Source organism: Athene cunicularia (assembly GCF_003259725.1).
Source record: "Athene cunicularia isolate RWA chromosome 22 unlocalized genomic scaffold, athCun1 chr22_part1, whole genome shotgun sequence".
NCBI classification, from domain to species: domain Eukaryota; kingdom Metazoa; phylum Chordata; class Aves; order Strigiformes; family Strigidae; genus Athene; species Athene cunicularia.
The window spans coordinates 38,771-62,236 of record NW_020799128.1 but is presented as its reverse complement, the minus strand read 5'-3'; the positions used below and the strand labels follow the sequence as shown (position 1 = coordinate 62,236).

Genomic DNA, 23,466 nt, shown 5'->3' with positions numbered 1-23,466 from the left:
TTGCTGCCGTAACAGAAAATGTTGAAAGAGTGTGTCTCTGTTTGCCTTTTTGTATAGGAAAAAATTGAAAAGCACTTCTAAATATATTTATCAGACTCTGTTTTTGAATGGGGAGAACAGTGATATCAAAATTTGTGCTCTGGGAGAGGAGTGGAACTTGCATAAGATATATTTGTGTCAGGTAAGCGACTTCTTTCTTACTGGCAATAGAAGCTGTATGTTTAATAAAGGAATATCTGGTAAATGTTAAGTGTGACTTGAGTTTGGTGTTTTTTTCCCTTGTATTTCAGACTTACCACTCTTCCTGTGGATGCAGACAGATAAAAAACTTGTGCTTTTGAAAGCAGCGTTAGGAAGCATAGCTGTAGCTTCGTGTTTGAAGAGTTTCTTCAGTTCTGTCTTTTGCTCTTTAATTTTTTAATCTCATCTTAACCTTGGCACATCCTTTGTGAAAACAGTCCTAAAAGTTGTCTTTTGGTGTCCTAGGAGTGTGTTTTTGTTTGGTAAATGAATGGCTGAGGGTCTCCTGCGATGTTAATATTATTGCAGAGCAAAGACAGCGCTTCCAGAATGGATTTGTAAAGCATGTGCTAACCCGGTTCAATTTTACTGTTCGTTGGGGCTTGGGTATAGGAGCCTGAAGTGAAATTGCTGGAGCTGAGTCTCTGTTATGCAGCCTTCATCATTGGGTGAAGGCTTTCTTGCTGTTGCGTGAGGAAGGTATGCACAGAAACTCTAAAAAGGAATAAATCTTAGTGTGCACCTGCAGAAAAGATGCTGTTTCTACAAGCCGTTTTATTTTGGGCTTGTATTAAGGTGAAGTTCTTTGTGTTATTTCTTGTGTTTGGGTAGTGAAGAGGTACTGTTGTCTTTACTGTCTGTCCTCTTTATTACTTTTCCTGTGACGAAAGTCGGGAGAAACCATGGTTTTGTCATGAAATGTGTCATTCAGTTGTGCCATTAACTTTCAAGTCGGAGTCTAACCTTGGAAGCAGTTTATTTGAAGTGAGAAGAGAAAGCAACGTCAGGTGCTATACCCGAAAAGGTGTGAGCTGCTTTATTAGCTGTAGCCAAATGCAAGGTGGGTTTGTGTTAGGAGGTGAAGATGTCACATGCGGTGCTCAGCAGGTTGTATTCAGTTTCTCTGGGGTAACAAGTGATGGTAGAAGCAAGTTCTTGATTATTTTTTTTTGGTGGTTGTTATGTTAATGCCATGATTCCAGCGCAGGTACAGCAATCGCTTCAGTTGGCCACAGCTAGGGAAATCCTCATTGCTTTCTTTTAGGAAAACACCTTTTATTTTACAACCTTTTGAAGAGCATAAAGTGAGGGCAGGGAAGTAATTTGTGTATAGCCAAAGACTGACCAGTGGCAGCCGTCTCTTGATCTCTAGAACCGTGGGTGTGTTTGGCCAGAGGACAGCCGGCAGACGCAGCTTTAATTGCGTGCTCACTTCTGACTGTCTGTAACAAAGGGAGGATCTAAGTGGGTTGGACAGTCAGACTTAGGTTGTGCAGCATAAACAGGGTGGGCATGTTGCTGGTTTGTCCTTAGACTGTCGTTGGTGATGGTGTTTTTAATTGTTGTGCTTCTGTTGTTGCTACGTCTCAAGTTCGCGAAGCTGCTCCTTAAAACTTAGTGTGGGTTGATGAGCGAAATTGAATATTTAATCACTTCTGTGGACGCTTTTTAACAGACTTTGGAAATTGCAATTTTGTTCTGTAGAGGCCTTGTACAAGTGAGGTTCTTGTGAGATGAAATTTTGTGGTCAAGTTAACCGTTCTCGTAAGTCAGGTTTCTATTTCAATTCATGCTGTCGTTGGCATGATGTTACTACAGGGAAAATATGTTGGGAGGTTAAACATAACTCCCTCTGTAAATTACTCCTAATGAAATTACGGCTCCTCCTTTGCCTCTTTGAGCAGATTATCTCAGTCTGAATGGTTCTGTTTCCCTAGTCTCTCAAGTTTCTGCATTTAGTTTGATAAGTAACAGTAAGGTGCTGCTCTACCTGTTAAGGGCAGATCTGAGAAATGGAGGATTGCAATAATAAATTCTCATGGAATTGAGCTGATCTGCATGGCAAAGCTAAGGTAGCCTCGAGAGGATTGGTAAGCTGAATAAGGCTCTGGTTTTGAGAGTAGTGTGGTGAATGTCATCATAGTTAGGGGATATGCTGAAGGTATGGACATATTTACATAACCAGATAAAATCAAAATTGGATTTTATATTGTTTGCTGCCCTGAGTTGAAATGCTGAGTTAAGAGGTCAGGGAATATGGTGCTGTACAAATAGACTTTATTTTTTTGATCTCTCAGGTAAACTTCAGTGAGTGATAGCATCTCATAATGGGCACATCTGCTGCTGAGAAGGAAAATCATGAATCCTAGTAGAGCAGTGTATTTCACTTCATTTGGATGGAAACCTATCAAATTCTAGTTTTATATGCCTTACACTTTATAATAAAAGGTATATTTACATAAATGGTGTATGTGTATGTGTTCTTGGTATGAGACTACAACCTTGTACATTAATTTGTATGTCTTGCATGCTGCTTTTATTTTTTCTCCCCATACCCAAACTGGCATTCCCTAATGCCTGCAGGATTTGTTGTCTGCCAGTAGCATTAAGGACTTAGTTCTTGGACTAATTATATATCCATTGGTGGTGTGGTTTGTAGGAAAAAGAGCTTATGTGATTTTTCTGGCCCTTTAAAGCTCTTTACTTGCTATGATTACAGACACATCGTCCAAATTTTCTGTACACACTTTCATTTTCAGAAATAAAAGCAAATACAATTAGCCCTTTCTCAAGTATATCAGAATGTTTTAGCTTGTGAAACGTTCCCTTAATACATTCTGTTCTGCATAAAGGTAAATATTAACAACTTTTCGTTCCATGTACTGCTTTTAACGGTTTTAATTTGAATGAAATCTCTTACTTGACTTCTTTTTTTCTCATCTTCCCTCATATAGTCAGGCTACTTTTCCAGTATGTTCAGTGGATCTTGGAAAGAGTCTAACATGAACATCATAGAGCTGGAGATTCCTGACCAAAATATTGATATAGAAGGTAAGTGGGAACCTTTTAATTTAATATATGTTCTCGAGGTAGAGGTTAAGTTGAACCTGACAAAAAAACTCTGAAAATACTAATTTTTTTTTTTATTTTTCAAACTAGTAAATAAGAAACTTGAGAGAATGTTCTGTGCTCATTCAGTTTTGAGCTTAACTCAGGTCAGCAATAGAACTGAGTTCATTTTTGTCCCTCTGAGTTGGGAAGTGCAGCTGAAAAGCAGCCGCTTGTCTTGTTTCGGCATCGGGGCTCTTGAGATCGGCTCTTGGGGGACCCGAGTGCCGGACGGTGAATCACATCTTCATCTCTGGTCTGAAAAGCTGCTCAGGGGAGCGTCACAGGGGACCCGTGTGAGCTGACAGGGGGTGTTGCTGGGGTCCCGAGCACCACGGAGCGAGGAAGTAGCATTTTCAGAAGAATTAGAGAAGCCTGGAATATTGCGACATTATGCTAGTGGTCAGTTGCAGAGAAGGATCGTGAGGCTTTTTAGCTAGTTTGCTCTCCCTGTTGCTCCATGGTGTGACTTGGTGGCTGTTTAAGATTTTGTGATAAACAGTGCAAAGGATGTACTTTGTTGTCTGATGCCATGTTTTGTGTTTTCTGCCTGTACTTGGGAGGGTAAATACTAAATACTTTTTATCCAGAGCAAATACAATTGTAGAGAAGTGTGCACCCAAGAGGTTTGGTTATATTTAAGATTCTTTTGGTTATCCGTGCTCAATGTCCCATCTTTAACACCTACACTCTTTTCAGCTCTACAGGTGGCTTTTGGCTCGCTGTATAGAGACGATGTGTTAATAAAACCCAGTCGAGTAGTTGCACTTTTAGCAGCAGCCTGCATGCTGCAGCTTGTAAGTAAGAGATAAGCAGTATTTTTATACTTTCTTTTCAGATAAAGATAACAGTTCATAATATGCTCACATGCTTGTACTGTTTCACCCAGAGAAATGAATCATCTCTTCAGATTAAGTGGAGAAAAACCCAAACTTAATGCAGTGGTTTTATTTAAAAAAGCTATGACTAAGATTCAGTTGTAATATTAAAGTGCTGCTTTGGGAATCATATCTAGAAGTAGCTTAAAATATGTTCTAACAGATCATTTGTTCTACCCTGAAGGTATTCATTAAGCTTTTCTTTAGTGTGATAGATTCTTAAGAAAAATCTATTTTTCTGAAGAATGTTGGTTTAAATTTTCTGGATGTCGTAGCACAGGTCACCAGTGTCTGTGACTTTGGTAGTTTTTCAGGCATGAAAATTTGTATAAACTGCACAATCCTTGACATTTCCTGTTGGGAAAATAAAACTTTGAATATTTGTGGTTTTTTTTCCTCCCCACAGGATGGCTTAATCCAGCAATGTGGTGAAACAATGAAGGAAACCATTAATGCAAAAACTGTGTGTGGTTATTATAATTCAGCGGGGACATACGGGTTAGACTCCGTGAAGAAAAAGTAAGAATTACTTTCTTCAAGCTGCTTTGTACATTGCTAATTAAAAGTGTGAATTTACACGTAGTAAAATAATGCCCAAGCTAATTTTTTTTTCTTTTAAAAGCTATCTGACTTGGTCTCTGTTTGTCCTATTTAGTTTTGAGTTTGTATTATAATGAATTACCTTTAAAATTGGTGTAGATCATGGTAGAATGGTTGTCCTGGTCTGTGAGTTAATTACCAAAGTGTATTAGTAAAGACAATATGTTTGGTCTTCAGTGTGTCGGTGAAATAATACTTGTGATCATTGACTGTTTTATCACAAAGCTGCTTTAATATTCAGAACTTAAGCTTAACTTTATCTTAATTAGGAGGAATAATTGCACCTTTGGGATCAGAATGCCGAGGTTAGTGCTAACGGCATCCTTCTGCTGTAAATTGGTGTGTTCTCACAGCTTTTTGTGACATGAAGAGTACTTTGAATTTAGCTTTCACCATACGCTGAGAGAAACCGAATGCAACTTGGAGAGTTTCAGAAAACTTTGTAAAATTTTCATGGTTTCGAAATAACTTTTTCATATTTTAATGCTTTCCTGTCTCGGGTTAAAGCAGTATTTCAAAATCATGTGGTACGTAATCAGACTTGTGAGCCTGAGCAGCTGTTGCAGGAATGTTGGCATGTATAAGAAAAAAAATGAAAGTACTAATTCCTTGCTTTTAATCTAGGTGCCTTGAATGGCTCTTGAATAACCTGATGACTCACCAGAGTGTTGAACTCTTCAAAGAACTCAGGTATTTAGGCTTCAGTTAACTTTGAGTGATGAAGTACAGTTTCTTCCAAAGTATATAGCTCACTACAAATAACTTTTTAGGCTACTGATGGTTGCTTGTTACCTGGCTTGCTTTCTTGCTTTTGTCTGTACTGTCTTTTTTTTTTTTTTTTTTTTTTTTTTTTTTTTTTTTTTTTTTTTCAGCATAAACCTCATGAAACAGCTGATCAGCTCTTCTAACCTATTTGTAATGCAAGTGGAAATGGATGTGTACACTGCTCTCAAAAAGGTACTTGGCAAAGGGGCTGGCTGGGGCTTTGTGAAGTTGAACTCCTTGAGTAGTAGCTGATTTGTAATGCAATGAAAATTTTAGCCTTTTTGGTATTTAATTAAAATATTTAATAGAGCACCAGAGTCTTTGTAGGAATGAATGCATTATGAAATTGTTCTTTTTAATAATGCAAGTATTACTGGTTTGAAAACTTCTTCAGTTAACTTAGGAGTTTGTCTGTTTTACCTAGTGGATGTTCCTTCAGCTAGTGCCTTCTTGGAATGGGTCTTTGAAACAACTCCTAACTGAAGCTGATGCCTGGTTTGCCAAGCGTAGGAAAGGTAGGATTAATTGGCGTGGCCTTGGATTGGGGAAGACGGGGGTTAGAAGTAAAATACAGTGGTCTTCCTCCACTTCCAAACTTTCTTCTGTTTCCTCTGGGAAGGCTTCCCTCTGCCAGCAGTCCCTGGCATCACATTCTCAACACCGATCGCTTTTTTCACTGTTTTGTCCACGTGTTTTCAAGTGAGCAGACATGGTCGCTATTTTTGCTTTGTTGCTTTTGCTATTGTTCAGTTAGGATAAGCTTTTGTTGCCTTCTCACTAGAAGGCACTAGCATATTTCAAAAGAGGAAAAGTTTGGTCTAACCTTCCTGCTGAAAGGATTTGAATGTAAGTAGTTTCTTAATTTTAGCTGCAAAACCTGATTTGCCTGCCATAACAACTTTCTCTGATCAGTAAGTTAAAGCTCAATCTCAAATATAAATAGGATCGGGAAAATATTTAGGAAAACAAATTGTAATGCAGGTGCTGTGTCTTGCAGATTTTGAGAATGACATTGCATTCCTGGAATCGGAACAGGGGAATGCGTTCCTGTCGGTGTTCACACACTTGAGGTTACAGTACATCATCAGTGACTTGGCATCAGCCAGAATTATTGAGAGAGATTCCCTAATACCCTCAGGTGAGTGAGTACTCGGCTGATCCAGTTCCGTGTGCCTTTCCTAGCCTGTCCTGCTCAAGAGTAATTGGAAGATCCAGGCGCGTTTACTGGTCTTGGCACTCACGTGTTTCTCTCCAATGTCTAAATTGTGGCTGAAGATTCAGCAGAAGTTGAATATTAAATTTACATGCTTAAAAGTCCTAAAAGACACACACAAGTGTATTTTGATAAACTGACTGATCAGCTCTATAATCGATGCATGATACGTTATCAGTGTTTAAATAACCCCCGAGTCCCAGACATGAGGACAAACTTTTGAGGAGTAAAACTTGATGGGCCTCAACTATTCTCTAGCCATCATCTTTCTAAAAAGAGCTGGGTTTTGGAATAATACCTGAGAATGAAAACCAAAAGCACGAGATGCTGTGAACTCTTCTCCCATCTTCAAAGACAATCATTATTTACTAACAGATATTTAGGATGAATTGGAGGAGATGGGATATCCAGGTGTTCTGCTCTTGTCCTTTTCTTTGCATTTTGACTTGTATAAAACACATCCTCATTCTAGGTCCTGGTCCTTTCTGAAACCCAGAGCGAAATGCCATTTAATGTTGTTACAGATTGCTGCTATTAATATTACGTTATCACTGGAAAATAAGAAGCCGCGTTCTCGTCTTGCTGCTGAAGCCTGACTTCACAGATAGGCTTTGTTCTTGGCTCCAACGCTGTGTAAACTGGCTGCTGATAGAGGAGTAAGATTGGGAAAGAGCTATCAAGTTGGGTGCTCACTTGAAAATGTTTTTCCACTATCATTCATATCTTTTATCATGTGAAACACCTGCTCCTCTTTTCTTTTTAATTTGATTTGGTTTCTTTTGGTTCCTCTTTTCTGCCCCCCTCCCCTGAGTTAGTTGTGCTCCTTCTAGCAGTGTTGGGACTTAGGATCTGCCTTTGATTCTGACTCCTGCTATCCTTGGTGCATGTTTCACTGTTCAGTGTTCCCTCATTAGAGTTGAGTCTTAGCAATGAATTTTGCATCTTGACTCCAACAGGTTTTTTCCCTAGCTCTCATGTACCCACCTTTGATTTTTTTTTTTATATCTGTCCACACCATAACTATCCATTCATCTGTGTCTTATAGCTGTATAACTGAATTATAGCTATAATTGCCAGACGTCAATTAAGACTGCGTTTATTGAGCTGTTTATCACTCAGTTATTTGTAACTTCTTGACATCTGTGGTATTTATCATCTGTCCATACTTGTAGCCTTGGATGTCGCTTTGACTCTTGCCATACATAAATATTTAACCTGTTTTTGAGTTACGCTCCTGTCTTCCTGTAAAATTAAAACCATTTTTTTCATCTCATACTGGCTTTTTCCTTCTTGCTGCCATAGATGTCAACACAGTGATGGTATAATGCCAAACCAGACTTGTCGGAATATTTCTTTTGAAGCCTGCTAGCCTGATCAAATTGTTAGATGCTTTTAAAACACTTCCCTTGCCATTAAGATGACGTAGTGAGCATCACTTTGCTCAGTTTGTCTGTCTTGTACCATTGTATCCTGTCTCTGCCAGAAATAATGGTTTAGTTGCTGTCTGGATAACCTTGAGTTACCTTTTTCTGATGCTTTGAGGTGTTCAAAGAGTGCAGTTATCAGAAGCTGAACTCGACGCTGTGATAGGGGGTACCTGTGGGGAGGGGGTAGGGGTCCTTTCCTCGCGATTCATCTGTCAAGCCCTCGAGTGAAAGTGGACACTTACTACTGCTTTAAATGGACTGGCTTTCCCTACTCCCAGTTCTGGTTTAAATTAGTATCTTAATAGATGGAGGAGAGACTGTCTTCCGTACTGGTTCTGAGAAGGTAAAAGACAAAGGAACTCGTTATGCTGTGCTCAGATGTCAATGTAAAAGTGTTCTCTGAACGGCAGGTGGAGGCAGTGGGTGACAGCGCCCAGCCGAGGTGCACTTGGGGTGAATGGTCTGGTCGTTGTGTCCAGTAGATGGGGCAGTTTCTGACCTCAAGGAAACGAGAACGTTTTGTGTTATGTATAAAAATCCCGGAAGAAGAGATCTGATCTTTGATATGTGGTATTTTATATGCTTAAGTCATGTGTAAAGTAAACACAATCAGTCTTACTTAAGACTGATACTGGTACAGATCATAATGAAAGTGCAAAGGCATCTTCATTCTGTAATAAAAAGTAAGATAACTTGCATGAATGACCCTTTAGATCCTCAATTTAATGATGACACAGGAGAACTGTGGATTATCTCCTTGTCAAGTGGCTTTGTCAGCATGTGAATAAGATGTTGCAAACCAGAAATTTGCCAGAACTGCACTTGATTTCCTTATCTTGATGTTGCTGCTGTTACCACTTACCTGAACTGCCTTTTCTCAGGTATTCTTCAGTGGATAAACTTTGTGTCTATGCTTGAACCCAGAAGCCTTCTATCTATTTATGTCAGAGGAGGAGTGTTTCTTAAGTCGTTACAAGATTAATTGTGACTTTGAGGCTGATTTGCTTGTGCTCATTGAAAAAGGATGTATCGGTTTTGCATAGCTCACAAGGCATTAGAGAGCAAAATGTTTACTCTTTTGTAGTTAAACAGTTCATAAGCTGTGATAAATGCTGAAATGGGCTTGATGGCTTTGTAGTCGTACAGTGGGAAAGGTGGCGTGGTGACAGCGAGTGTGTGGTTAGTGCAGGAAGAGTATCTGATGTTTGCACTCTACCACTAATTTAAAAAACCCAACTTGAATTCCAAGAGAACTGGGAGAGCCGGTAGAGAAGAGCCTAACGTGGAGACCTCTGCGTGTGTAATGAAGTGCTGTGAGAGTTCAGCACTTGGTAGCCCCTGTCATCTGCTGATACCAGTTTGTAGCCATAAACTGTGTTAAGATGAGGAACTTTTGCTCGTCGTGTAAAAGGAGGCTTAGATAAATACTGGTGGTGCACTTTCAAACCGGTTATTGGCTGCCAGTGTCCAGTATTTGAGGTGATGGCATCGTACCTGAGAGAGTCGACAGGCGTGGAAATTGCTGGGTAGTTTGTATTGTGGTGTAAACCTTTTAGATTAAATTGTTCTCAGGGAGGTAAAGAAGGAAATCCTGTTGCATAGTTGAAAGAAGAGGTATAATTGTGTGGGGATTTTTTTTATACCACGTATGGTGTAGGACCTGCAGGAGGAAACTGAAATAATATGTTAGGAGCTCACAACAGAGAGGCTGTTCTTGTTCGCAGAGAAAAGGTGTACAAGAAATACGCAGTGTCGGTAAGCGAAGTGTTTGTTGTTCAACCAGAGTTGAAATGTCGTGTGTGGAATAGATACAGGCATATACAGAAATATCTCCTGATTTATGGGGTTTTTTCCTTCTAGTGCATCCATTCTCTGTTCCTTATCTCTGTAGTTTTCCTTAAATCATTTTTATACTTTCTGTTGTGCTTTGGTTAATTCCCATTTTGGTTCTATCACAGTCTGAATCTTAACTCTAGAGTTAGTGGAGCAAGAGCTGGTTCTAATTTTTGCACCTGGGACTCCTAAGGGGATCTCAGCACGCTAAGCTCACTTCTCCCTTCTGTCATCTTCATCAACTACCCGTTTTGGTTTTGCAGTTACAGTGGTTCTCGCTGTTCCCACCATCCCAGTCTGTTCCTCCATAGAGTTTGTTCTCATCCATGACCTTGCATAGTTCCCTCTCTTTGTTATCTTGACTAAGAACAACTTATATACTGTGCTTTTAGGTGCCTCTGATCCCTTTTGCAGAGCTGACTTGCAAGCTGTTAGTTTTTGTTCTGTTTTATCTCTTGGTTGCAACTGTTAAATTTATACAGCCGATAAAATCTCCATGGTGTTCTCGGAGGAAGAAATGATTTATGTTTATTCCTGGTAGGGGACAATTTCTGTGTGTTTTTACCATATCCGTGATAAGTCACTGTTTCCTTTATCCTTTGATTCTGTTTTCTTCTTGTTTAACTTGTGTAGAATTCTTTGGGGGATTCAGAAAACAACATCTTCCCCCGAGAGCTTGTTAACAAGCTGCTTGGCTTAACAGAACTTTGCGTGCCGAGGAAAACGTGTGGAGTTGCATCACTTCTGGCAATCGGAATGCTTGATAAGATGAATATAGCACTGAGTTATTTAGTGTTAGTTGTTGATTTTTATCTGTACCACTTCTGTAGTGGAGGCCTGGAGATGAATAACACAAGTGCATTATCAGGTGGTGGGTTTGCATAGACCTTCCAGTTAATAAGTGTGACCTTATTATTTCGATGTAATTTTATTTCTATATTTCAAATGTTTATGAACATCCCCATTCCCAGCTCCAAAGACAACACCAAGCTTATTTATTTTTTTTTAATTTTAGAATGGCTGTCCTCTGTTTACAAACAGCAGTGGTTTGCCATGCTCAGAGCAGAACAAGACAATGATATTGGGTAGGTATATTACAGGCTTTCCTTTTATTTCTTTTTTTAACTAGAAACCTTCCTCATATAAATTCTGTAATGATTAACTTTTGGAGTTTACATTAAGAAGAGCCGGGGGGAAAGCAACTTCAGTGGTTTTAAACTCTGTTCTCTGTGGAGCCGTCTGTTCCCTTGGGCTGGCTTATCTCCTGTCCTTTAAACAGTAGAACTCTAGCAAACTTGTATAATGCGACCGGGGGTAGATGTAAGGAGGGATGTTCTGTACTTTCTTTGATGTTGGTTAATGCTTCTCACTGGTACTCTGCCTTGAATGTGTTGAGGCTGTGAAAGAGTAACTTGTCAGCCTTCCATTTTAAGGGCAACTTTAGGAACAGTACTGCAGATGGAGAAGAAGCCTTTTCTGTCCTGCTTCCTTCCTCCCTGGGCTAGGTGGGCCAGAGCTGGTTGTGTGATGTAACTAACTGCATTGGTGTAGAAGGCGATTTGTCACTTGTTTATGCCGGGGTAGCTCCGCACTAACCTTTGTTCCTGCCTCTCCCATCCTAGCCTCCCAGGCAGCGGGCGAGGGCCCAGCACCCAGCAGGGCTTGGCATCCCGTCACCCGTTCGCCTCATTTCCTTCTAATTCCACAGCCTTTCCCTCACTCCATGTTTATGTGTGATCGCTCTCCTCTGCCAGCACCTCCAGCTTTTCCCAGGCAGTGCATCCTTCTCCACTGCTAAGACCCTGTCCTCTAATCCTTCTGTCTTGTACCCCGTCTTTTCTCCTTCCTAGGCCACATGCTGCACTGTGGTGGCGTTGCATTGCTGTTGAGGAGATTCCATGACAACTACCACCCTTCTGTGCCCTTTCAAAGACCCGCATGTGGCTGTACTTTGTGTAACACCCTGGCTGGTGTCCGTGTGTAATGCGTGGTTGGGTTTTTGAGCCTGTGCCTAACGGGGGTTGTCAGTGGTGCTGGCTTGGGCAGCGAGGCATGTTTTCATGTGTGTTAGATGTATGCATGATCACCAGCTGTCTCCCTTCCTTCTGCTTGCTTTTTGCCAGGTTGCATTGAGCCGAGGTCCCTTAATCTCTTTGTAAATACCTGAACTATGGCAAAATGCAAGTGCAGGAGTTGTCCCTGCCTTTGTCTTCTCTCCTAGTTCTTGCTGTGCTTTGTGGAGAATGACTGTCAGATCAGGAAGCTGCAAAATGTTTGTTACCTTTCAGAAACCAATAAACCAACTTCTTTATTTTCTTCCATCAGTTCTGTTAGCCCAGCATTTGCCGTTCAGAAGATGAGCATGTTCAATTGCAATGGTAGGCTTCACTTAGTAACTGCAGTCTGAAAAGCGTAAGAACCACTGTCCTGATTTGAACCAAAGGCTGTGCAGGCTGTGGCAGCGTCCAGCGGGAGGCAGAGTTACAAATCTCCCACCTTCCTCTGAAGTGAAGAGTGAGTGTTCTCTTGATGGACTTCTCCAGCAGCGAGTAGTTTTTTCCAGCTGGAGGTTTTGGCTCTGTCGTTACTGAATAACCAACCACCAACAAATACCTACAGTTCTGTTTTGAAAGAGCTTGTGCTTTAGCCCCAGCACCCTGTGGCAGTGGCTTCCATGGTTTAATTGTGTTTTATATAGGAACTGCTTCCTTAATTACTTTCTTTTGATGGTATTATGTGATACTGTAAAAAATTGCCCAAACTCTGATTTTTTTTAGTCTTAAGAATAGCCAAGATTCTTAAGAAGTGGTTGTCTTTCTCAGTAGCAGTGCTTTAACGTATGTAATGGTGAATCTTACCATTTCAGCTCCTAAAGATTGATGCCAGGTGGTCGTAGCTTGTTTCTCATACTGTTGTTTTCTTGGGAAAACTTCTCTCGTAATGCTGTTGTTGAGGCATCCAGCAGTAGATGATCGTACGTTGTGAGTTACCTTCTAGCTCATATGGGAATCACAGCTAATATGAAAGGAGGGAGTATTGCCACAGTCATCAAAATTCTGACACAACATAAGACCATGTATTTGCTTTTTTTTTTTTATGTTCTTTTGGCAGTTCACTGTAATACAGTGAAAATACTCTCGTTGTCAGCCATCAGATATACATGCTTCTGGAAAAGTAAGCTCTCATACAAACTGAAGTGAAGGTGGTGGGGATCATACCAGCTTTAACATGAGCAACTTTCATGTTCAACTGCAGTGCTGATGATTTCAGTGACTTTTGGAAAGAGCCGGAGTATTTTTCCATGTTTTTCTTGCTTGTCTAGTTTTCTCTTTTGCAGTATGGGATTAGTTTTTTTAAGACAGCTAAAACCAAAGATCTCAGGCAGAAGAAGTTTTACTTAAGAGTAGACATCTGTTTGCCCAAATCTCTTACCCTGGCAGTCATCGTCAAGGGCGAATGGGTGAAAGATTGTGTTTCTTCTCAATGTCTTAACTTCTGACTTCAGTCGTTTACAGACAGTGCTTCAAGGTGGCATCCAGGTTACTGTTTGTTTAATAGCCAGTAACGGACTAATTGTGTTTGGACGTGGTGTTCTCTGGAGCGGTGTGGGAGGGAGATGCTGGGGGGGTGCAGGCCTGTGTGCATGGAGTGCTTCCCCGTAGTTACGTGCTGCAATGTCACCGTCCGTAGGACGCAGTCTCCAGGGAGAGAAATGTTACCTGAGCCCTGAGATCGCTTCTCTGTCTTCTGCTGGCAAGCTGTGGTGCCACCCTGCAGGGAGATGCCTCTGGTTTGTAACTTAGGTCTTGGAAGGGAAGACACGCAACTGTTCCTTTCCATTAAAGCAAATATTTTTGGACATTCGACCAACCTGTAGTTGAAGGAGCAGAATTAAGATGTTGTAAGACCAACCTTTTATCCAGGTCTGCTGCCCTTCCTCTCCCACTTACCAGTATGTTAACGCATTTGTTTTGTCCCTTAGAGATAAGGAAGTACAGTTTAGTGCGCTGGACCAGATGTGAAGCCTGACTCCCAGTGAGCTGTAGTAAGGCTCTATTTTCGTATCCCACCTGGTGCACAGCGTAATCGCACCTGCCTATTTGGAGACTGCCAAAGTGGAGATTACATTCCTTTGAAATGTGTGATGTGGTTTGCTCTTTTGATAACTTTAGAGAGCTTTCTCTTCTACCTTAGGTAGTTTGCATTTAAAAGGACTAAACATTTTATTCATTCTTCAGAATTTGAGAATTTTTTAGTGTAATACTGGAGCTTGTGACTTTGAACTGTAGCTGCTCAAGGTTTACTTGTGGCACTAAAGTGGATCACTTTTTTTTTTTTTAATTAAACATTTGCTCAGTGGTAGATGCAAGACGACTTTTGAGTCCGTGACTGAAATGATTTCTACTCTAATAGTCTCTTTGGCAGTGTTTAAGAATGAAATAGAATAACTTGACTGTTCACTAAGCATATGGTAGGCCAATGTAAGTGGTTAAAGCCAAAAGTTTTGCATCTTCTGAGGCTGCTTGAGGATTTGAGGGGGGGGAATACTAATGTCTGTCTGAACATTATGTACTAATGTTTGTGAAATTTGTCACTAATTAAACAGAAATAAATCTTTTATCACCATTACTGAATTTAGGTCAGCTACATAACCAGTTCAACTAGAAGATGTGGGAAAAGCACGCAGGAGGTTCTTGGATGAATTTGGTTAGCATGATTAGCTTATTTGCTTAACTTATTCATAAAATACTTCATCTTACAGGATTGTTTTTTATAGAAACGGGGCAAAAAGACCACAGACTGAGTTTGTTCATAAAAGCCGTAGCCGCAAGTTCTTGTGGTGTGTGTGTACAGTAGGAAGAGAACAACTGCTGCGTTTTTTTTCTTGCTTATATAGCTTGAAATACGTTGTTTGATATTGCAGGCGTATAACTGGGGGGCTGTTGCCTTTCCTTGTGATTTATAATACTCACTTTAAGCATTTGTCCTCAGCATAACTTTAAGACTTTCTGGCACTGGTTGCTTATTTGATTAACGATGTAGTCATGTCTAAAGTTAAGCGAGTAACATACCTCTGGAAAACTGGGACTGATTTTACTTGTGCTGGCTCTGCAAGGTTTTTCTTACGGGTTGAGGCGCCAGTGGAAACCGTTGGGTGAAACAAGTTCATGTTGGTATAGGGTGACAGAAGCAGGAGGCTTGTGGCACTTCACGATCACCGCGGGTGAACTTTTTTTAGACAAGTTGCACAACCAGCCACTTGAGAAATCTTTCACAATGACTCTGCGGGTGCTTCTTCGTAGAACTGCTCTTTTGCAGAGTCCTGCCGCTGTTCCCTAGCAGTAGCACCCGTTTATGTTTGTGCCCAGTAAGTCAGACTACTGCTGGTAAAAAGGCCTTTGGGTTTTTTTAGGAGGACTGGAGAGTGCATTTCATTGTGACAGCTATTATTGTCTTATCGGGAAAGGTTCTGTTGTAAAAGTCCTGCTGAACTGAGGTGTCACAACCTGGTTCATGCTGCAGTTTAGAGCAGTTGGATGTTCATGGGACAGTTTGGGTTGGAAGGGATCCTGGGAGGTCATCCAGTCTAACCTCTCCTCGAAGAAGGGTCAGTTGTGTGGTCAGACCAGATTGCTCAGGTCTGTTCATCTTTCCCACATTAATGTACCCTACAAAGCTGTTTAAGTGTCTTTAAAGATGTACCTTTTTTGTAGGCCTCAAGAAATAAATAAAGAGGAACTGGAAGGAAACAGCATGAGGTGTGGTCGAAAACTTGCAAAGGACGGTGATGTAAGTATGGCATGTGGCTAAGTCTGGCGTGTCTCAGACATGTTGGGTATTCTCAGAACATGTAGGTCCTAATTGTCAAAACTGCATCAAAAAGAGGTAATGGAGATGGTACGTTAAAGAAATTATTTTGTTCTCCCCAGAAGGATGGAAGCACTTGCTGTCTCTGCGATGAATAAGGGATTAGTGTTTTAATTGTGCTCTTGTGCTGCAAGTAAGCCCATGTTTGGAAAAACTTCAGCGTGTGAAAGGAGGGAATGTAGACATGGCTTGTCATTTGGACTTGTAAAATACACGCAGTTAAAATACAGCTCTGATCACTGGTGTCTTTTTCTTTTTAACTGGAAAAGGAAGCTTTCTAGATAAAATGTGTAATAGTGACAGCCAGAACCCCTGTGTATTCCATATACCTGTATGTCTTCAGGTAACAGGTCTTGTGAAAAAACAGTAAATGTGAATTTTTTCCGCCTGAAGTTGCTTAACCTGAGGATGTTGTACTCCAGGGAGTGCTTTGAGCGTGAGTGGGACCTGTAGTTAAGTGCTGCTCGGGAATACAGCGCCGGTTACCAGAAAGCAGAAGGATTTTAGTTCCACTCGTGTTAAACGTCGTCTTGTTTGCAAGGCAGCTGATACTGAGCTTGTCTCGTGCAGTCATCTGTCTGCAGGGGTTGGCCACTGAAGTGAGTGGTTGCCTACCAAGATGTCTTATGTTTCAGATGGGTGTTGGGAAGGATCCGTGAATCCACCATACATCTCAGTAGCCAAGAATTCCATTCCCAGGTTCGATTTGTTGGCACTTGTCTTTCGTATTGGAGCCACTACTCAGACTGGTTTGTTTGGGTTTTTTTTTTTACTTATGTTCTTCAGTACTGCTGGCGGTGGACTGGGTTCAACTTTGGCTTTGACCTTCTTGTTACTTACACAAATCGGTACATCATTTTCAAACGGAATACGCTGAATCAGCCATGCAGTGGATCAGTCAGTCTGCAGCCTCGGAGAAACATAGCCTTCAGGTAAACACTAACCAAGAAGGCAGACCCTGTGGTGTATGCGAAAATGTTTACTGTAGCTCTGCCTTTCCATCTGTGCTTGCGTTAAGTTTTGTTGCCACCGAATTATTTACATTTGACAGTGGTACTCTGTCTGCTTGGGAGAAACTCTTTGTGCTGGAAAAACTAAGTTATGGGAGACAAAGTAGTTTAACTGTTGTTATACATCCCTAGGTTACGTCTGGCCTCCTTTGACAGCAGTGGGAAAATTATTTGCAGTCGAACGACGGGATATCAGATCCTGACCCTTGAGAAGGACCAGGTATGTTTGTGGAGTTTTGAGCAGTTGAACTTGAATTATGGAGTCCAAGGCATGAAAAAAATGCTGAGAAGTCAACAGTGCTTTTGAAGAGGAGCTGTTCTTGTTGTCGTTGCTTATGTGGAATTTCAAGCGTTCCTTTTATAGGTAGTGGAGGATTAAGCTAATTTGTGAAGTGTAACTAGGGTAGGCTACTGTGGATTTCATTAGTGTTGGTAATAGTGCAGATAGTTCCCGTGGTGCTGCAGGAGCTGTCGGTGTGGTGTTCTGCTGGACGACTGCTTGCTTTCCCAGAGCTCCAGCCCTGGTGAGATTACCTGGCTGGATCATACGGCCAACAGACTCCGGCTTATTTAGAGCCAAATCTGGAGTTTGTTTCAAGACTCTTGTATTGTAAGCTGAGGTGTTAAAAGGACGTCTGCATATTGTTCGAGGGTGGTATTTATTACTCTGTTAAAAAAATAAATAAAAGCCTGAGAGGGGAGTGTTGTTTTCTTAAGAGAATGTGCCCATTTCCACCCATCTGTGACAGCAGAGTTTAGTAAGGAATGTGACTTGATCATCAAGTTTTTCAAATCCTCATCAGCAGTGATATGTAGATGGTGAGTACATAGAAAACTTCCTTGTGAATGCCCTCCTTACTGTTAGGATAAAGTTTCACTTCTGGTACCCCAAAACCAGCTCCTAGAGTAAAGCCAAAAATTTTCTACCGACAAACTGTAGTGTGCCTCGAGGTGTAGACTGTTACAGATTGCCTGGCTGATTAAACCTCCTGAAACTGATAGTGGCAGAAAAGTCTCCCAGCGCAGCTTGAAGGTACACGCCGCTCAGGTTTTTCTTACAGCTCTGTTATCTTCGATGCAGAAGGGTTGGCAGCACGGGGCCAAAGGCTTACGAGCGTTTTGAGGGTATCTTATCTGTGTTAATATTGTAAAACATCTGCTTAAGGTGAAGGTGAATTACTGTCTTGGTATTTTTATCTTCTGCTTTTTAGTACACAATAACTGAAATTCATGGAATGACTTGGTGTCAGCCTTGGGTGCTTTTAGATGTACTTCCCTCTGCTGGCATCCCTTCCTCTGCAGGCGTCCCCTGTGTTTGCTTTGCAGGAGCAGGTGGTAATGAACTTGGACAGTAGATTCCTGATCTTCCCACTCTATATCTGCTGTAACTTCTTGTACACATCGCCGGAGAAGAAGGCTGAGAGTGAGGCACTGCTGGACAACTCAGAAAGCTGAGGCCCCTTCCGTGGGATGTAGCAGCGCTCCTGTAACTCCGTCTGCCTGCTTTAACTTAAACGCCCTGCTGACGCACAGAGCTTTGACAGGAGCAAAGGCCTTACACTGTAGCACATACATACGGCCTTAGTGTACTTCTATGCATATCTGAAGAGAAGATCAGAAATTATATAGGCCAAAACTAGTTATCCCATATTTCTTCATTTCTGTTCTGCATCTTCAGACAGTAGCCATTCCGTCTTTCGAGAAATGTTACCTTTTTTTTTTTTTTTCCTGGGCAAAAACTGAGCCAAATTTGAAATAGGGAATTTGTGTGAACATCTTACAAGCTTACCTGTCATATTCCGAGCACACAGTGTAGGACGTGTGAATTTTTTTAGTGTGTGGTTTTTGGGGTTTTTTTTAACTGATCTGTAAATACCAGATCAATAGTGTGCTTTCTTTTGTGGCCCTTTTCCCCCAGGGCCAAATACATCTGTGTAAATTTTGCCTGTCAACTTCTGTTAGTTATTTAACTGTACAGACTTTCAAACCTGCTTGGTTCTAAGCCTTCATTGCGTCTCATGTACACACATTTCTTTCTTGTTCTTGGGCTTTTTTTAACGTTGCCACAAATATTTCTCTTTTTTTAGCAAGTGAATTTTGCTAATAAGGATGCTCATAAGTGAATTCTTTTTTTCCATGTACTCAAAATGCTCTCATGTACTCATTTGAGTCTGTTATACAGCAGCAGCTTTCAGTTAGGATTCTACTGAGTGCTCACTATACTCACACGAACCAAATACCAGTTTTTAAACATTGTCTTTTTGTGACTTGTTTTAACTGTTACATTGGGAATATATCCCGTATTAGCTCAGGAACTTGTGACCTTTGAGTGCCTTTTGAGTTGTATGTGTTAACACAAACTTCACATCAGTTAAGCAAGGTCACAGGATCCAAAGTAAGAGCTGGGAACAACAGATTCCGTTTCAGTTGGTTTGACGAATGAGTCAAGCGTAAGAGGTTCCCCATACTCGTTCTTTGTATGTGTTGGGTTTTATGTTTGTCTATTGCAATTTTGAATTCTTACAGCAAGATTTTTGGATTCAAAGTGGGAATTTTGCCTCTTTAGTAGCCTATTTTTTTAATGTTGTCAGAAAAGTATAAAACCATTTGTACTTTATAACAAGGATAAAATTATGTTAGGCAAGATGGAAAGATGTGGCAAGTTGTCAATAAATGATTTCAAGTGGAATACTCACCAGCCTCTGCCCTTCCCTGCCATGAATAGCTTTTGCTGTTAGATTCAGCCTGTGGACGTGCCGCTGTGTAACCTTGTGTTGTGTCGTACTGCTTTGGAAGCAGAAAGCAGAAGCATTTTGAGATGTTCATCTGCTACATCACTGAACTTGGTGTTTAGATATTTAAATAAGCAGTTTTTCTCTTTTTTTAACTTAGAAGTACCAAGACTTTAAAACTGTCATCGATTAAGTAGGAAGAAAAGTGGGCTGCTTGGTAAGGGCAGAAGAGACCACCTACACCACAGCCTGGTGTTTCTGTAACGCCGGGGCTGAAGTCTGAGCTTTGGTGGTGGGTTGAGCCGCCACAGGGCTCCTGCTTTGTGCTGAGGGCTTAGCGCTGCGCCCTGAGGTCCAGGTCCTGCTCTGCCCTTGCACCCCGCTGGTTCCCAGGGCCGCCCCTGCTCCAGACACCTGCACTGTGGTGGGGATGTGGGATGTGGAGAAAGCTGACGGGAGCTTCAGCTTGATGGGGTGTTTTTTCCAGACATTAACAGCTCCTTCCTTTGGTCTCTGGGTGTCCTGGTCCTACCTGGGCCCTCCCTCACCCTCCTGGCTGTGCCGGGACTGTCAGTGCGATGAATCAAATCCCTTCCCAGCTTTGGTCCTTCCCAGTGGACAGGATCAGGGGGTTGGGATGGGGCAGTGGTGCAGGTGCCCTGCCTGAGGGATTGCGGAGCGGCTCAGCGCAGCGGGCAGGAGTGAGGGGAGCACAGAAACCCAAACACATCACAACTTGCCCCAGAAAATGGGTGGTTGGTTGGTTTTTTTTTTTCTCTCTTTTATTTGTCACTGGCTAGGAGCAGCAATCGTGGCAAAGGGGAGCTGAGAAGTACAACACCACACTCAGGAAAAATGGTATGAAAAGTACAAAAATAAGGAAGCCTATATATAATATAATTGCAGTCAATTGCTAAAAATAAATATTGTAAACACGAAATAACAACATCAGGTGAATCTACAATCACTCGTTTCTGCTAGCAGCCGAACAGTCTTTGGCTTTATTTAACTCCCCCTGCCCCACACGGAGCCAACACCCGCACTAAGATGCATTTTCTTTGCCTCAAACCAGAAAGACTCCCGACTTGTGAGGGGCGTCACAAGGTAAAGAACTTGGCTCCCCCTCACTCCAGATTACCTTGTGACCAGGAATTGCCTCTTTCGCCTTCGGCAACCGCTCTTCAACCAGAGCAAGCCAAGTGATCTGTCAGCAGAAGGTGTTTTCCTCTCGTTACCTGCTGGGAGGTTGTGGTGAGGTGGGGACCAAGGCACCCCCCATCCCAGTTGATTTTTGTTGCTGTCTCGTACCTCATCACTGGTTGTGTGGGGTTTTGTCCCTGTTACACCTGTGCCCGCTCCCTCCCCTGCACTTGACCTTTTCACCCACTTATCTCTGTCAGATAGCCCGGGCACGTTTGGATTGCCTGATAAGAGACAGTGCAGCACGCAGCACCAAGTTCTCTCGGATCAAACGACCTCTGAGCTGTGGCCAGGCCGGAGATCTGTGCATCTCGGGTGATACTCCTCCACTTTGGGTGCCTGAATGTGATTCTTCTCCCTACCCGGCCTTTGACTCCAAGAAGGGAAGAGGCAAATTCCTCGTGCAAGGCTCAATAATCCGCTGATTGTGTGTGTATATATATTTTTTTTTTTTTTTAAATCAATAACAATAAAACCCTGTCTAAAGGAGAGAACTGCCAGAGAGCAGCTGACGCAGTGAAGACCTTGTGCTGCCGGTGGGGGCAGAGAAGGCGCCAGCACACCACCAGGAGTGCAAAGAAAATGCATCCTAAGGGGAACAAGCAAGCAAAACAAAAGCCGTCCTAAATCCACAGAGCAGTGCTTCTTACTGGAGGGAAGAGACAGACCGGGCAACGCCAGTTGATCAGTCTGTCCATCTCCCTACGTAGAATCATTTGATCGTCCCTTCATATCAACAGCTACAATTTAATCTTCCCTTCTTCATTTTTAAAGACATTCAGGTAACGTCCCATGGCAACATTTTGGTGTGAGGTTACAGTCCCACTGAAGTTACAATCAGACTGGACAGCAAACATCTGGTGCTTATCCCCTTTTGAGACAAAAAGGAGCACCTTTTGTTAAACCCTTTCTTACAGCCACAGCCAAGGGCATCTCTGTGGTCACGGGTTAACGCTTCAAGTATCGCTTTTGGACTGGGACCGTTTCAGCCCCTGCTTTATTCTGAGTCAAAGCAAAGGGGAAGCCGAAGCTTTCAAGCATTACAGGAGCCTCATGGCCATCGGGGTGGGTGTCCATCCGACCCAGCCCAGCCAAAAATCCTCCCTGACCTCACAGACAGTCTAGATCTGTGCCCTCGAGCGTCAGCACGTGGCTCCCTCCATTTGTCACCCCCGCAGAGCTGCGGCTGCCGCTGCCCCCAGACCGGGCCCTGCAGGACAGACGAAAGCAGCCGTGATCCAGTGACTTGTCCTGCCTTTACTCCCTCTGTTCCAGGAGAGGAGAAAGTGCTCAGCAGCTCACCCCCACCCTGCGGGCGCAGGGCTCATCCTTCCTGTCCTCTGAAGTTACAGCCCATCCCTTGCTGCGAGGGGAGCAAGGTCGCCCTGCTCCACCCGTCCTTGCTAACCAGATACTCGACTACCCACGTTTCCTTCTCACCCTTTCAGTCGCCCTCGCCAACAATTTGCTGAACTGGCGCCTGAAGCGGCGACAAAAGCAGGGCTGCCCCATAGTCCAGATCTCTCCCACTCTCCCCCCCCCAAACTACAGTTGTATAAAATTTAGCTCACTAACTGATGAAAACACTACATGGTTCAAAAGGGGTACAGCTGGCTAACAGTTTAAAAATACAGCCACTAACGCAACCTTCTGCACCGTGCAGCAGGTAAAAACGTCTCTCTTTCAATTTTTCAGTAGGCAAAATGCTGGTCTTAGGAAAGAATCACACACAACTGCTTGGTACCGTGTTAGAGGATTTCTGTATCATCTTTCAGAAATTTATTTAACATCTTCTAAAGCTTCCACTAAACTTTGTTTCTTACATCATTTCTATACACAGTCAGATTTTGTTATAGTTGTCTTGAGGCTTATAAAAAAATAAGCATTTAAAATGCCCAAAGTGTAATTTTGCTTTAAAATTGTGCTACTGAACTTGACCCCCAACATAGAAGAGATACTTTTGGTACTGAGGTTACCCCAAGCAGTATAAAAATATACATAAAAATAGACAAAAACTCTATCCTCCAAATCGAAGGTCTCTTTGTGGGTATTATTAATTTTTTTTTTTTTTTGTACATCACTGGAATTTCATTATCTTCTGCTAAATATTTACAGAAACACACCCACCCCCATCTCTACGCCTCTGCTCACTCAGGCAGAGAATTGCAGCATTTAGTTCATCCGTAGGCAAAAATTAATCGCTGCTTTTCACCATGGCACGCAAAGTGACGCTGCGGGCACGCACGTCCCTGGGAATGCTCGCAGACAGCCCTGAGGATGCCAAATGGAAAGGAGGTGACGCCAATTACTGCTGCTAACTTCACCCAACGAGTTGAGGTTGCCTCTGCCGGTGCCTCGCCGCGAGCCCGCGCGCGCCCGGGCCCGGAGTTTGTTGGGCCGGGACAGGGGCGTGAGGGATCCGGGGTTACCTCCCCACGCGCTGCACGAGGAACCCGCGGGACCTTGCAGAGCGAAGCAGGCTGGGGAGAGCACAGGGGACAAAATAAAACCTCTCCTTAGGTTAAATCCAGCCTAATCCTGAAAGCTTCGGCGCAGCGCCCTGCTGCTCCCCGTGCATCGCGTCCCCGGCTTTCGGGTTTCCCTTCTGTTCTGGTGACAAAATTCAGAATGCCCAAACCTCTCGTCCACCTGTCCTCAGGAATTTGGGTCTCTTTCTCCAGTCTACCCCAAGAAAATTTTAAATTAAAAAAAAACAACACAAGAAAAAAAAATAAGTACTCTGTACCGTTCTTAAATGACATTAAAAGGTGAAGTCAAAACTAAGCGATATAACACCCCCCCCCCCCCCCC

General features: G+C 42.4%; 1 protein-coding gene across 1 annotated transcript; it reads left to right on the top strand.

Moving 5' to 3' along the window:
* Positions 1-25: 25 nt before the first annotated feature.
* Positions 26-19,390, top strand: GMCL1 (germ cell-less, spermatogenesis associated 1; the record flags this gene model as incomplete). The annotated part of the gene is made up of 13 exons (XM_026862996.1): positions 26-181; positions 2,976-3,072; positions 3,829-3,926; positions 4,414-4,526; positions 5,232-5,297; positions 5,480-5,564; positions 5,797-5,887; positions 6,370-6,510; positions 10,861-10,930; positions 15,560-15,635; positions 16,500-16,645; positions 16,856-16,943; positions 18,050-19,390. Coding segments are annotated over 13 exons (1,356 nt in total), but the record flags the coding sequence as incomplete, so codon positions are not given.
* Positions 19,391-23,466: the final 4,076 nt, after the last annotated feature.